Consider the following 16,936-nt stretch of genomic DNA (forward strand, 5'->3'; position numbering starts at 1 on the left):
AAACACAGAAAGAGATACAGACTTATTATTACGAAATGTTATTCTGTCTGCGGCTCTATCAGGAACATTAGCATTTGACTGACAGCAGATGGAGAGAAACCACAGGTGCAGGGTCCAATACCAAAACCATCTGGCATAATTATCAGCATTACCTGGACTCAGAAGAGTGTGTGTGTAAAACTACTCTAAATTTCCTTCCAAGAGAGAATGGCACTTAAACTAATACACACAGATTAAGTGTATTTCATAGATGGGTGGTTTTTAAGCAGTGGAAGAAGTTCTGAAAGTAGCAGTAACAGTAGTGCAGTGGTAAAAGAAAATATAATGCCACTATTACTGAAACATGTACAACGTGTCCCAGACACTGCTGACACAGGGAGTTTATATCTTACTGGGACTTACCAAGTTTACTACTTACTACTACTGCTACTACTACAACTACTACTACTACTACTGCTACTACTACAACTACTGCTACTACTGCTGCTACTGCTACTGCTACTGCTGCTACTACTACTACTACTACTACTGCTACTGCTACTGCTACTGCTGCTACTACTACTACTACTACTACTACTACTACTACTACTACTACTACTACTACTACTACTACTACTACTACTACTACTACTACTACTACTACTACTGCTACTGTACTACTACTGCTGCTGCTACTACTGTCACTGCTACTACTACTGCTACTACTACCGCCACTACTGCTGTTACTACTACTTCTGCTACTTCTGCTACTACTACTACTACTACTACTACTACTACTACTACTACTAACTACAACAACTACTATTACTACAAACTACTACTACTGCTACCACTATTACAACTATTACTATTACTACTAACTACAACTACTACTATTACTACCAACTACTACCACTACTACCACTACTAACTACAATTACTATTACTATTATCTATTCATGATATGATGCTACTACTTCTACTACAAATACCGCTGATGCAACTACTACAAGCTATTACTATTGCCTCTAGTACTACTGCCGTCACTACAACTGCTACCACCACTACTATTAGTACTTATACTACTACTTATACTAGTTAAAATACTGTGGCTTAAGGGCTCAACAAAATAATAAAGTACTGCTTTTGTACTATTATTGGGTTATTACTTACAAGAATTAATTCAAAATGTTTGCGTTTGCCTATGCAGTTTTTGTGAACAATGTCCTGTAGTAATTTTCTACCTGTAAATAAAAAGTTCTTTACCTTGGCTGGAGAGGCTTTGTTTTCCCATAGACTCCTCTTGTTGGTGACGTCAACTGGCTTCAGGTCCTGTTAAAATAAAGCACAAATAAATAACTGTGATCAAAGTGTGTACAATTTGTCTATTTGAAAATATATCATTGTCGTAATATTATAGATTCTGGGGAAGAAGATGACGGAGGTGGACAAAACAGCACTAAGCAAAGAGAGAGTTGTTATTTTCAAGTGGAAAATAGTGCACTCTACACGCTCTGTTGCAAGGTAATATATTTTTGAGTGAAATTTAGGGACTTGTTATACTGCAAATAGCAACGATTTATGGCGTATGATTTCTCCTATTTGAGCTTAAAGAGGAAATGAAATAAGAACCCGTAGTTTAAAGTGTGACTCAATACAAAACGCCTATGGAATTTTAAACGTTCGACACAAAATGGATTCCTGTGAGCTATAAGTCATGTTATAATGCTGTTACCTCGTCAAAAACAGACTTGGAGTTGTGTTGTGTTTCATTCATGTTTTAGTAAGACTTTATTATAAGTCTGTCTACACCACCAAAGCTCAAAACACTTGGTTGCACATGGTTTTCAAGTTGATAGCTCCTGTTTACCTTTATGGTCCTGTCACACCAGTGTATGTCAATGTACCAGAATTTCCCTAAAATGCTGATATATGCTGAACTATCAATGTTTTGTTTTTGTTTTTTTCATCACGAGTTGGATGTATACATAATGTATTAGTAACTTATATAGAACATTTTGATAACTTATATATAACTTATACCAGAGGTGGAGTCACTATTTTTGGACTTGAGACTTGACTTGATAAAATGGACTAAGACTTGGGACTCAACTACAACTTGAAAGGTCAGTGACTTGGGACTTGACTCGGACTCTACATACTCCACTTTCTACAACTCTACATACTCTATACATACTCATATATAAATATACTATGATATTTTAAGTATAATTTATCTTAAAAGTCATATAAATTGCAAAAATCTAAGCTATGTTTGGTACTTTTTTGGATTTAAAGACTTGAAATGACTTGAAGCTCAAAGCAGATGACTTGGACTTGACTTGAACTTATGGGCCAGTGACTCGAGATTCCGACTTGGACTTGCCTGTATTTAACTTGGGACTTGAGGTCAAAGACTTGAGACTTACTTGAGACTTGCAAAACAAAGACTTGGTCCCAACTCTGACTTATACCAACTAATGCTTAGCATATTGCCAGTGTCCACAATGACAGTCTAACTTATGCATAGCACATGGCAGCGTATCGACAATTCATAACTGTACTAGACATCGCAGTAGCAAGATTAATCAGTGTGATCTCTTCTTCTCCTGGCTCTATTGGCACGCAACTGGTACAGTGACAAATCGATGAGATCATGCTGATGTTGGAGGAGAGCTAGTATGTATTCTCGTCATATTTAGAAACACGTTCAATAAGTTCTGTGCATACGCTGGCTAAATCGTCACGGTATGACAGCCCCTTTAGTTCAGTAGAGATTGGAAATTTCAGGGCTGAAATGACCCAAATGATTCAAGTGAAGGTGTATTGCATTTAAAAACACAGTGGAAGCACTTCCTGTGTTACCACATGACATCACAATGTGGAACAGAGTGTTTTCTGTTTGAGAGAAGAACTCATCTTAAATATGCAGGATTTGTGCGTTAAACATGTGAATGAAACAAAACACAACTCACAAAAAAAGGTCTGTTTGTGATGAGGAAAGATTAAAACATAGATCAGAAAACAGCCTAACATGGATCTTTTCAAACAAGTAAACGTTGCTCTGCCTGGGAAGATTTCACATAGACATTTGTCTGGGTTAAAGTGTAGGTAGGAGTGGAGTGAGGCATGATGCACTGGCACGAGTCCAAGCTCATGAGTATGGGAGAAGCATAAAACACAAATTATGATAAACGAAAATGCTTAAGTGACATTTTCTACCAAACATTTGCCAAATCTGCAATCACGGCTCAGTGCTGCGTGAGGATGTTATGACAGCAGTAATGGTTGATGTTAAACTACGTAAAAGCACTGGACCGCGTGGACAAGAGGACGCTCCAGTCGATGCAGTAGGGGAATGTAACGAGGTAAAAGCAGTAAAGTGCAGTACTTAAAGGTGCATTATGTAACTTTTCTGGTGGAGAGTATGACACTTTTTTTGTTAAGGGCAGAGGTGGGACCAAGTCTCAAGTAAGTCTGAACTTTGACCTCAAGACCGAGTCAAGTCCCAAAGTCAAATACAGGCAAGTCCAAGTCGAGTCTCGAGTCACTGGCCCATAAGTCCAAGTCAAGTCCAAGTCGTCTGCTTTGAGCCTCAAGTCATTTCATGTCTTTAAACCAAAGTATCAAATATAGCTTAGATTTTTGCAATTTATATTATTTATAAGCTAAATTGTACTTAAATAGGTGTAAATGATATATTAATATATGAGTATTTATATTTATAAGAGTTTTAAAAATTGATATTTTTTCTTTTTAAGTGTCTTGACAAGATCTTAGTGTGACTCATTATGAGTCGAATAGAAATAATGCAGATTTAAAAGTACTTAAGTACAGTTATTTTATCATGTAGTCTGCACTGAAATGGAAGGATCAGGTTCTTTGTAGTTCCCTCTGTTTTACTGCATTGTACTTTACATTACTTTAGTACATTTAAGGACACCATCTCACAGTACTTCAGTTACATCCAAAGTAATAAACAGAAGTGGGAGCGACATGTTCCAGTTTTTTCCTGTAAAATTAAGCACTGCCTGAATCTACTGAAAAGAGAAAAGTATTTAAAAAAAAAATTTTTTTTTTTTTTTTTAAGAGAAGCATCAAGTCTTCTCAAGTCACAGGGCTCAAATCCCAAGTCACTGACCTTCAAGTCCAAGTCGAGTCCCAAGTCTTCGTCCATTTTCTCAAGTTAAGTCTCAAGTACTAAAAACAGGGACTCAAGTCCAAGCCGTGACTTGCAAGTCCCCACCTCTGGTTAAGGGAGATGTTATTGCTTGGTATGTTCCACAGTATGGCATTAAAAGTCTATGAAGCCTTTGTTTCATTAGAGGTGATTTTAGGAGCATGCATTCTTGTGTGAGCGGTGAACTAATCTGGACCTTTGCCTGCTTGACTCCATGGCGACAGATAAGTTTAATGCCTTACTCTGAGTTTGAGTAAAAAAAATACACAAATAAAAATAGCTAGAATTCATTTTTGTTGAATTGTGTTGAACAAAATTCAGTAAATTTGAAGCTTTATGAGATCTCAAAATCTGCATTAAATACTTTAACTTTTTACGATTTAAGTACTTTTTCTAACAGGTACTTTAAAACTTTTTGTATTTTTAGTATATTTTCATGTGATACTTTTATTTACTTTTTTTTTTTTGCTATTTTTTCTTAAATAACAAAATCAAGTATTTCTTCCACCACTTACTAGATGGCGCCAGACAGATAACGTCACATAAACATGCAGAAGATGAAGAATAATACACTGTTTTACTTTCTGATTGCAACTATTTACCAAACTGTTATTTAAAGCATTACAACAATCATTAAACTATGTGGTGTCATCGGTCAAGTCTGTGAGAATGCCCTTATATGGTAATCAGTGCATAAATATATTTGAAACATTTGAAACATGGCTACATAACTTGTACTTAACTAGGTATTTAAGTGATAAGATAAGACGATTAATGCTCTCTTTAGGAAAACTATATACATTACGCCATAGGAGGAAGAAATAGGGCTATACAAACAAGTCTGAGGAGCAGTGATTAATTTTAACTTGACTACACAGACAGTATGAGGGGGAAACTGTCCTATACTAACGCAAATAAATCATAATCTAAAAGCTATTTGGGAAACTGGAAGAGGCGGTAATACGAAGAAGCAGTAGAAGTAGAAGTTAGCTGTAGTAGTTGTAGTAGTTATTTGTACTGGTTGGACATGATTTAGTTACGGAAGTTAGGAGTAGAAAACATTTTTAAGCATACAATACTTTGCCTCAAATAAAATACTGACAACTATTTTTGATAGTCCAACGAGGTTCATTTTTTCTTCCAATATTTTATGTTATTAGGTTCTTTTTTTAGACCAAGAGTTTGAGAAAACAATATCAACACACCAGTGAAACAGTACAGAAAACTCAGCCAATTTCTCGTCCACCCAAAAGATAAAATAAAACCGGAGCATAAATGTAATGTTCTATACAAAATATCCTGCATATCCTGCAATAAAACATACATCGAGGAAACAGGGACAGTGTTCAGTTCAAGAGAAAAGGAACATAGGACAGAATGCGAGAAGAAAAAAGCGAAGGTGAAACACAAAGCAGAACAGGAACAACTAAAATCAGCCATTTCTGCCCACTGTAAAAGAGAGAAGCACATTGTGGACTGGGACGGAGCAAACATCATTGAGACAGAGGAAAACAAACATGTTGTTGGATTAAAGAGGCAATTGAAATATGTGTCCACAGGCTGATAAACTGGGACGAGGGGCTTTTTTACTCTCATACACCTGGGATACTGTCCTGAGGAGGTCGGACTGCAGATGGCGCTGTCGTCCTGCCTCCACTGGTAGGAAGACAGTGCCAAAACCTGTTTAAATCAGCTGACCATCACGTGACCACTCTGAAGAAGACCGCTAGTGAGCAGTTGAAATTGTCAGGTATGAAAACAAACTCTTGGTCTGAAAAAATAACCTAATAACATAACTATTTTTGATGATTATAATAATGATATGGCAATGTGTTAAAACGTGTCTGTAAATGTCTTGGATTATTAAAATAACAAGAATTTATAAGCTTGATCGGAAGATTACACCCCGATTTTCATGTTTATTGGAGGAAAGTACTCAATTTTGCTACTTAAGTAAAAGTACAGAAGCCAGAACAAAATAATGTAAAGAAATAAAAATAAAAGTATCACATGAAAAAATCTCATTCAGTAAAAGTATTACAGTACCTGTTTAAAAATGTACTTAAAGAGTAAAAAGTAAACGTATTTTACACAGTATTTTCATCTTCGTATTTTGCACAGATTTTGAGATCTAATAAAGTTTCAAACTGAGTGATTTTGATAAAGATTCATGCTGAATTTTCTTCAACAGAAACAAGTGAACTGATGTTTTGTTCTGTTTTTCTCCTCAAACAACAAATATGTAAAATAAAGCCTCAGACTATTCAGAAGGTTTCAAACAATAATAAAAATACTTTTACTTTTCAGTCCTGTTCAGAAATGTAGTGGAGTAGAAAGTACAGATACCTGCTCTCAAATGTAGTGAAGTAAAAGTATCCAGATCAAAATGTACTTAAGTAAAGTACAGGCACGTAAAATGTGAACTTAAGTTCAGTACTTTACTATTTTTTACTTCATTACATTCTACCACTGCTCACCTAAGTATATAGTTTTAATGATAGTACATTTTCTAAGTACTTTTGTGAGTGTATTTCTATATTATCTGGCAGTAGCAGTACTATTAGTTGAGTACATATGGTATATCTGTGTATCTGTGTGTAGGTCTGTGTACTCGCAGCTCACCGTGGGTCTGCCTCCTGCCGTTTTGCTCTCGGGGGTTTTATTCAGCCAGTCGTTGATGCGGCCCGCCACGCCTGTCTTCATCACAGCTGCTTCCTGTTTGGATAAGGTCAGAGGTCAGCTTAGCCCTGTCGTCATCGGCAACTGGGTCAGGCAGGAAGCGTCAGAGAATCGGGCTCTTTCCTCTGTCAGAGTGTTTATGTGTGGAACGAGCGGTACATGTTGTGCTATACAATGTCCACAGTACATATACATACACAGTATACGTAACTCTAGGGATCTGGGCCATAGATACTGTCAGTGTGAGAAGTTTGAACTGTTTCCCCTGTGTACAGTGTCATTTCAAAATGTAAAGTGATAATAATATGAGTAAAGTGCATTTACCCCTTACTCTATAAGCACCATAGACTGTATATATCAGTGTTTCTTCTTTTTTTCTGGGGACCCATATTTTAAAAGTCACATAAACATCAACAATCACAAACCAAGTCAATATAAGTCGGGCATTATTCGTAAATCACAAAATAAATATGGATTTGACCATTATTAAACATTAATGAGGATATATTATTGTTGACTTAGTGATCATGTCTCTCTGTCATTGAACCAGCAATAAAAAGGATCCATAAGTCACCTATTTGGACATTAAATGCAGCAAATTTCTTTTTCTTTATGTTCAATTGAAACAGCAATATTGGAACAAAATAGTTAATAAAATAATTACCGTATTTTTCGGACTATAAGGCACACCGGATTATAAGATGCAATATCAATAATGTTGAATTCTCTTGTCTATTTTCATTAAGGCGCATTAAGTGAAACAAATGGACAACACTTGAGAGTGAGCCCAGGCTTCCACAATCCACTGGCAGATTGTGGCGTAATTCACCAGGTGTTGCCTCCCTGTATTGGTGAATGTGTATTATAAATATGAATGTGGTTGGATAATTTTATTTATTTTTTTACAAGGAGGACTCAAATATACAATGAGTTATGTGTTTAATGCAGCTTTGCACACATTTCTTTATATTTTACAGAAACGAAACTTAAAACCACATGGCTAATTTGCATGAACTATAAGCACTGAAAAAAAAGCTCTCTCCTTGTGCGCTGATGCGGTTCAGCTTCTGTCGGACTAAAGGACACGTGAATATAGGTGTTCTTTTTGCGACAGAGGATGTGCGTCTGACGGTGAGGCTATTCTGTGCTTCTATTGCGTTGGAGATGGTTCATGTGAAACTTTTCAGAGATTATAAATCTGAAGGTCATAGGTATAGACGATATAGCGGTGCAGCTTCGCTTACCAAAGTCTTACTAAAACATTTTGACAGATTTTTGAGCGCCGTGTACTACATAAAACCGGTTCGAGGTCAGTAAGCACACTCAGATTTAATACATAAGATGCACCAGATTATAAAGCGCACTGCTGATTTTTGAGAAAGTTAAAGGATTTTAATTGCGTCTTATAGTTCAAAAATATGGTACAAAAAGACATAAAGAGAAATTATACAAAACATTTCTTAACATTTCAATATTTCTAAAGAGATAGGTGGGCCTGTCTGCGTTTTTGTAGCTCGTTCCAGTCCAGGCCGCAGGAGGAATGTGCAACACGCATATCAGGCGTATAGGTAGAATTCAATATTCCAGACCTACATGCAGATTGTGTCAAGGCGACCCGAAAAAATCTCTTGCGACCCACCTGAGGGTCACGACCTAGTCTTTGGGAAACAATGGTATATATAAATGGACATATATCCGCTGTGTTCCAAATAGGAAGTGAGCATAGGGAGCATCGATCCCATTTGATTTAACATCAAAAACCTGTATTAAAATGTTCCTATTAATCCGCTCTACATGATCCTGGTGTTTTTATTTAGCTATTTTGTGCATAAATAAATTCCTATTCTTAATATAAAACTGGGCTCGCTTTTATAACTGCCAGCCTCAGTGAGCCTCATTTGACTGGAGCTGAACGCTAAGGTGAAATCACACTGCCTTAGTCCACTTCTTTATACAGTCTGTGGTGCGCTCTCACTGTAATACTAAAACCAGGACGCCTGCATCTTTTAGAGTGCGATGAATTATGATAGTTAGGTGTCACTGAGCAAAGTAGGCATAATTGTCTATTGGCAAAATGTCTTGTGAATCTTAAAAACTTATGTTAATTAGAACAATAAAACACATAAAAGATTAGGAAAGGTACACGCACTGTTAATTTATGGTGTAATAAAGTTTAGCACCTCTGTCTCACACCAAGAAAGGCTTAGCAATAGACTGCAGAAGGTTTTACTGTGTGGGGTTTGTATGTTTTCCTGGTGAGTACTCCAGTTTTTCCCATAAACATTAAACAACTGATACTTTGCGGCTGGTGTCGTTAAAGTTTCCTGGGGGTGTGATGCTAACTGAAGGCTCTGCTCTGTCTCAGGCTCTAAGACTTTAATACTTTAAGATAAGGTGACCAGACCTATTTACCGGGACAGTCCCAGTTTTGAGCCCTATGTCCCCTGTCCCAGTGGATTTATCTAAAACTAGTGATTTGTCCCCAGTTTTAAACAAGAAATGTTCCAGGAGTCCCTATTTTTGACAAATTTGATACTTACAAACAGTAAAGAGAAGCATAAATTGACATTTGTTTAGGTAAAATACAGGAAAACTGCTTAAAAACGACCAAAACACTAAGAAAATATGACTATACTGAATCATATGTTAGTCATAAATGGTCTTTGCATAACAATTTTCCTTAAAAACACACTCGTTTCACAATTTTATTATTACCAACCACCAAAAAACTGAGGAAGTCCCAGTTTTTTATTTTGAAATTCTGGTCACCCATCTTTAAGAGTTAGTCCCTCTCAAATAAACTTACAAGCTATCTAGCATTGGCTTCAAACCTAAACACGAGCATGAACACTCGTATTTGTCAAAGGCTTCTGAAAATGTGCTGTTTGTCATTTTTCTTGAGTTTTCAGACTATCTCTGTTTATATAGACCATATATATGAGTGGACATAGCTAACACACTAGCCACCACATGCTAAATAGGAAGTGCGCTGGGAGGTCCTTGCGGCTCCTTCTGAAACTGGCTCCAATTGACTTACATTGGAATATTGTCGTCCCTCTCTGTAACTGCTGCAGTGAGCCTCGTCACTTTGGTCTTAAAATATTCGCATTTACCCGCTCTACATGATTCTGAATTTATTTTTTATTTTTTGCTTTTTTGCCCGACAAAAAAATCTAATTCATAACATAGAGCCCCAGATTCGCTCCTGTAACCGTGAGCATTGTGAGCCTCATTTGAGTGACACTGAACGCTATGGGTCACACTCGCTTAGTCCACTTCGTTTATACAGTCTATGGACACTTTTTTTTGACAGTGTGTTCTAATATGTGCATTGTGTCACCATAGTAACTACAGAAACATTCCACCACATGTAGAACACCCCCACCCTCCATTAATCTCGATCCCCCAGTACATAAACTTAAAGGTGTATTGGGTAACTTTTCTGTTGTTATGATGTTATTGGATGTTAGATATTATTGCTTTGTCCAGAATGTTCAACTATAGTCTACATTACAGGTCACATCTGCGGAGAGGCGACCCTATTCGGAGAGATAATTATTGTATTTTTGAGCAACAGAAACACTTGTAATGAATAAACGCCTGATGGATTGATGGATATATTTAAATGGAACATTCCAGGCAAAGCAACAACATCGCCATGGAGGCAAGCAAGTGACAGACTCCTCCAGAAAGGTTACGCAGTGCACCTTTGACCTGTAGTTTACCTTGAAAGTGCTGCCCCCTCCTGGAGAGCTGAACACGTTGCCCTTTTCCCACATGCTCTTGATGTTCTTGATGTCGGTGACGAGGGGCAGGTCCACAGCTCCGGAGCGAGGAGATCGAGACTCCTTATTCTCTCTCTGCGCAGAAAATCACACTTTAAATTAGTTAAAAACAGACACAGACGCGCTGATCAAAGCCCGCATACCTGTCTTTAGTGCAACAGATTTTGGAGAATTCTCACAGACTGGGTACTAATAACATAGACAGATTCATAGTGTCTTTGATATGTCTTCAAAGTGCACAGAGAAACGGTGTATTAACATTCTGCTTTGACTAGTTATGCTCAAACTTGTGAAGAAAGAATTATCATCTGCACTAAACTACACGCCAAACTAACACTAAATGGGGCGGCAGTGGTTCAGTGGGGGCGCATTACTGCTGATGTGTCCATTAGCAAGACACCATCAATATCTCATGTTGGTGAGTGCATGGATGATGGGCAGCCTCGCCTAAAGGTGCACTTTGTATAGAGTGAGCAGATTTTCAAAATAAAAAAATGGGATATCCCTGGTTTGGGGTGGTTGGTAATAATAGAACTGTGAAACAAGTACATAATTAAGGAAAATTGTTATGCACTTGACACTAATGTGACTCAGTATAGTCACATTTTCTTTGTGTTTTTGTCATTTTTAAGCAGCAAGTCATTTTAAGCAGCTTTTCTTTTCTAGCCTGATTTATCAACCGGTTTCACTTTGTGGAAACAGTCTGATCTCGCAGCATTAGAATTTGTTCGCTCGATGGTAGGCGGGTACTTTTTTCACTAAACCAATCATTTAGCAAGAATCACTGAAGTTGTAGACCATGCACCGGCCAAGCAGCGAAGAGCTGTGAAGCCATGATGTCAAACTCAAGCGTCTGCCTGGGTCCCTTTTGTGGAACAGCACAACAGTAAACAAAGCGGTCGAGATGGATGTAGACGAAGCCATACATTCTGTGTTGGCAACAATTCCCGAGATCAAGGATTTAAAGCCGAAACAAAGAGAATATTTGGTGAATTTTATCAAGGGGAAAGACATTATTGCCCTTCTTCCTACGCGATTTGGCACGTTACATACGTCCGGACCAAATAACAGCGATTGGTTAAATAAAAAAATTACCTGCTTGCTGTCGATTGAACGAATCCTAATGCTGCGAGGTCAGACTGTTTCTACAAAGTGAAACTGGCTGATGAATCAGGCTAGGGACAGGGGACACAGGGTTCAAAACTGGGACTGTCCCGGTTAAATAGATATGTCTGGTCACCCTAACTTTGTAAATTTCCGAATGTAGGGTCTGTCAAGATGGAGACGTTATAATAATAGCTTTGCCTGGAATGGTATGAAACATATCTAAAGTGTGTTTATTCAATTTTGGGTGTTTTAGAGCTCAAAAATCCCTTGAATAACATACATTCTTACTGTGAGCGAGGTCAAACTCTCCACAGACATGACCTGTAACTCTGCTTGATAGTGTCTCCTGTCTGTCTCCCCGGAGATATTCAAGTTTGGTTTCATACGATGGAACATTCTAGGCAAAGAAATAACATCTCCATACAATTTTGCGTTTAACTCTAGAAAAGGGGCTATACAAATCCAGTGCGTTATTATTATTGACCTGCAAACTAGTCTCTGAAAATATGGAGCTATATGAAGTAACCGGATTAAATGAAATTCAAATATTTATGAATAAAAAAAGAACAGTGGTACATGTTTCAAATTAAAATAAAAGATTCATACAGTGTAGGATTTGACCTTTCAAACTTTGACCTTTATAAAGTGATAGTTCTGCATTTTTGTGGTTCATTTGACAATTCCTTCACTTTTTAGGTGATTTTTGAACCTCAGCATTTACAGGAGGCATGTTTTAACACATTTCTGTTGGATTGCAAGAACATCGTGTGTATTTTATTATCTAGCCTCCAGTCTCCAGTCTCACCTGAGCAGCTGATGTGTACTGCTCCAGCCTGTTGTCTATCTTTGACACCACCGGAGAATGAGACGTCTTCACTGCACTGTGTAAAGAAGGGACAGAGATGCATTATGGGAAAAGACAGCAAGACACAAAAGAAAATGCTAAAAGAGATATAAGCTTAAACATCAGAATGACAACTGCACAAGCAAATTCTACTGAAATAATCATTTATATTGAGAATCACACTGGAACCAAGTTTGGGGAGACCATTCAGGCGCTACAGTTTTCCTCATCAATATTAACCATGACCAAAAGGCTAATCTGTCAATCTTCTAGCCAAGATCCCAGCTGGAAAAGGGATGACATGATATAAATTTTTAGTTTGTTGTTGACTATTCTGAGAAGAAACATCTAAATCACTACTGACAATTATTTATGAATATTCGTCAATACTCGTCAGTGAAATCTTGAAAGTGAAAGTACACACTAAATACACTTTTGTTTGCAAATTTTTGTTTGTCTACTGTTCCATTTTTGGTAATTTTAGTTCAAACTCTGCAACTTTGTGGTAAAAAATGTCTAAAAATTGGCGTGTCCTGGCGCCAGTAGCCATAGCCAGTTTCAGGTATTTGGTGACATCACACAGAACTGCCCTCATTACATCCAGGCGCTTTGGTCCTCCAGGTGCTGCCCAAGTTTAACAGCTCTATTTGCACTATGTATCTTTTTGGTTGGGGGTCCGTCACCTGCTTCTTTCTATGGTTAATGTCATTGCTCTGCCTAGAATGTCCCACAGTATGGCATTAAACAGCTGTACCTTACATTTATCCAATTACAGGTGGTTTTATAGCTCAAAATATCTACAAAAACAGACATTCTGACTGTGAGCGGTGGTTGTCTCTCCATAGATCTGACCTGTAACTTGATCCGGTTTGGTCTCCATGAAGATAAAAAGGTTTAATACCATACTGTGAAACATTCCAGGCAAAGCAATAACATCTGCATGGAGAAAAATATTTGATGGAACCTCCACCAGAAAAGTTACACAATGCATCTTTAATTCACTTTGATTCATAGTGCTTATATTACAAGACATTTTCAGTAGCATTATTTATATTTATTTAAAATTGAAGTATACGTTATTGAACCTCAGTGAAAATGAGGTTCATTCTGGACCAGAGGAGATCCAAAGACCTAACATAAAATAATAACACAATTTTAAATAAGTTATGTCTCTATAGCAGGGGTCTCCAACCTGTAGCTCGGGAGCTACCAGAAGCTCTCCACCCCATTCCAAGTAGCTCCCCAAGGGATTTCTGAATTATACGTATTCTGCTGAATAAGTAAAATTTTATTAATTACAACTGTACATCTACCATATTAATGCACAGTTTTGTGCACTAATAAATGAATAATGGTTTATATGTCATCTATCTAACTGTCCCTAATCTAAGGCTGTGGTTTTTATATATACTACATTTCTTGCAACTGTTAAAATTAGTAGGTGTTTGGCATTTTTGTTTTGTAAAGGGGCCCAGTCAAGCAGAAGTAAACAGCAAGGCCAAAAATTCAAGTTAATGCATCTGATATAAAAATGTACTCAACAGATACATATGTACTCTAGTTTATGAAACTGTTTACCTTTTTTCTGTACCATTTTTGGTTCTAAAGTTACATACGTATTAAACAGACCATGTATGCAACAAGGAACAAAAATTATTTCCCAAATTTCAAAGACCTGCAAATCATGTAAATAAACTGATGTATTTCATCACCTCTTGTGTTATTCGATCTTTGAACTGTTGATGAAGGTACATGATTTTTCAAAAACAAATGTATTTAAAATGATAAAAATTTGCTTGGAAGGACTGACATATTTTATAGAAATAGTTTCCTTTCATTTTGAAGTAATATTAAAGTATTCGGAAGAAAAAAGCTGAGAAATTATGCAAAATCATGCACCTTCTACTTGCTTGCACAATTTTCCCTCCGTTACTTTTCCCTCCGTTACCATGACCTTTCTTAATAAAAAATCTCATTACTCAAAAAGTAAGAGGTTTTTCAACCTAATCTTGTATCATATGGTAGAAAACTATATTAAGCAAATATTCAGTGAGAACTGGTAGTTATCGCTGTTTGTATTTATTGCCCAAAAAGTGCTGCATATTTCATTCCCTCCGTTACTGACATGAATTTTTTTATTTTTTGTCAACAACTTGAAAGAATATCACAGGTTTAACTTTACCCTGTTGGAGTGTTAACTCTTTCCTACATTCTAATACCTTACTTATTTCAATAGTCCCTCTAGTTTCTGAATAAGAGCTATTTGAATGTAAAAAATCTGCCCCTGTTTCCCTCCGTTACCGCTTGACCGGACCCAAAGGTAGCTCACCAGTGGAGAAAGGTTGGAGACCCTTGTTCTATAGTCTATCTATAGCTGGTGGGCCATCTCTAATACATATCTGATGTGATCTCGTGGGCCAAATATAACTATATCACGGGCCAAATTTGGTCCCTGGGCCTGAGTTTGACAGTTCTGCCCTAGCTGTAGCACTGTGCCTTTTGTGCATGTTTGAGATTGTCAGGGAGCATATATAGGCTCAGCAGTGTATACATTTCTATTATTTACCTTTTCTGTGCAGACTTGTTGAGGAACTCTGCCCTCTCTCCAATCTGTGGACAGAGAGAAGATTGATAAATATTACAGTGCAGCTCCACACATCCACACAGGCATTCACATAGTACATCATTGTAACACAGGCCGGCTCCTCCACCGCACTCAGACAGATGGTGCACCCAGCCACCCTCCTAATATCTCTGCTTTATTGTTTGTGAATCTACAAGGCAACAATCTGTTTCTGACTAAAGTTAATTTTACACAAATGCGCCATCATTGAGCGATCATAACATAAACTACAAACTATCCTGCCGTAATTACCACATTGCACACGCCTGGGTTTCAATGACTGGTGTCTAATGGAGTTCTTAGGTTTATAGACTTGGGGTAATTGCCTGCTCAAAGGGTAGACACATACACACACACAGAGACAGGGGCGAAACGGTAAGACGAAATCAGCGAACACATGTTTTTTATAACCCTTTAAAAGTTTATTTAAAAATTAAGGTGTTGCCATATATTTTTATTCAGCAGTTACTAACTTATTTTAGTCTAGAGGAGTTCATTTGTAGCCGTATTAACATTTTTTGAAGCAATTAACAGGTTCTGGCGTTAAAACACAAATATGATAATGACGCTGAAGGACTAATTTGCAGACAAGCACAGTAATGAAGATGTGTTTTAAAATCGAATCTTCGTTAATTAAAAGCAGGACAACTTCATTTCAATATAAGGTTTCAGGGAAATTCGTATAACCAGACAAATAAGCGTTCACATTCGAAGGGCATTGCTAATTAGGCGGCAAACAGTGCAAATAATATAGAGATGTAGAGTGTGTATAAAAATGTGCAAGTTAAAATGTCTGCCAAACTGTGTAAAACTGTGTTACAGTTGCACTGTGTAACTTTTCTGATGGAGGGTCTGCCACCTGTCTGTCTTCAGGGAGATATTATTATTATGCCTGGAATGTCCCACAGTATTGCATTAAACCTTTCTAGCTCACAATTATTTAATCACAAGTGTTTTTATTGATAAAATATCAGGGATGTAACAATAACCGAAATATTGTGATATCGTACCGTGAAAAGTCCCACAATAATATCGTGGGCTGTCACAATATATCCAATTAAATTCATGGTTTTATAATAGCAACAGCTTATAGAACTACATATCCCATGATTCATTTCAGTGCAGACAACATGAAGAGATATGTTTTTTGCTTTAATTCTTGGGATTATGATGAAAATAATCCACACCAAAATCTTGTCAAGGTATTTTAAAATCAGAAAACTGTCCCCTCTACAAGTATATTACCCTATCCAAAATATCACAATAAATATCGTACCGTGAGATACATATTGTGATAACATCAAGAGATTTGGATAACATTACATCCCTATAAAATATAACTTGTAAAATGTTCTCTGTGAGGTGCTTGTCTCCATGAAGATAGTTAAATTTAATGCCATACAGCGGAGCATTCTGGGCAAAGCAATGTCATCATTTACAGAAGCAGGTGCCGGAGCCTTGACCAGAAAAGTTAATCCTTACATAACATAAAATTCTTTCAAGATTCCATATAGTCAAGGTTGATTATGCATAATTTTATTCATCGGTTTCACTCCGTTTTTCCTATTGATCACATTGTGTTTTCATACAAAATATGCATTTAATATGTTCACAAATGTTGAATCTGATCATTTCTATTAGTGACTAGACCCAAGACGCTGCTCTCTGTATTACAACAGAAATCTGAATTTTACTTAATTTTGCTCCCCTCATCTGTAATAAATATTATTGGCTCTAGG

The 16,936-nt window shown here is 37.1% G+C and overlaps 1 protein-coding gene across 3 annotated transcripts in view; it reads right to left on the reverse strand.

Moving 5' to 3' along the window:
- Positions 1-16,936, reverse strand: part of cald1a (caldesmon 1a) — a 190,943-nt gene that overhangs the window by 18,296 nt on the left and 155,711 nt on the right. For all 3 annotated transcript variants that reach the window (XR_008632167.1, XM_055153475.1, XM_055153474.1), the window contains exons 8-12: positions 15,141-15,184; positions 12,536-12,611; positions 10,564-10,698; positions 6,782-6,874; positions 1,246-1,311 (exon numbers count right to left, since the gene is read on the reverse strand). Coding sequence is in view for 2 of the 3 variants with exons in the window: in XM_055153475.1 (XP_055009450.1) it covers positions 1,246-1,311; positions 6,782-6,874; positions 10,564-10,698; positions 12,536-12,611; positions 15,141-15,184 (414 nt within the window). In the remaining variant the exon portion in view is untranslated. The remainder of the gene's footprint in view (positions 1-1,245; positions 1,312-6,781; positions 6,875-10,563; positions 10,699-12,535; positions 12,612-15,140; positions 15,185-16,936) is intronic.

The sequence above is a fragment of the Boleophthalmus pectinirostris genome, unplaced genomic scaffold (genome assembly GCF_026225935.1).
Source record: "Boleophthalmus pectinirostris isolate CB_2022bp ecotype Guang Dong unplaced genomic scaffold, ASM2622593v1 HiC_scaffold_18, whole genome shotgun sequence".
Lineage (NCBI taxonomy): Eukaryota > Metazoa > Chordata > Actinopteri > Gobiiformes > Gobiidae > Boleophthalmus > Boleophthalmus pectinirostris.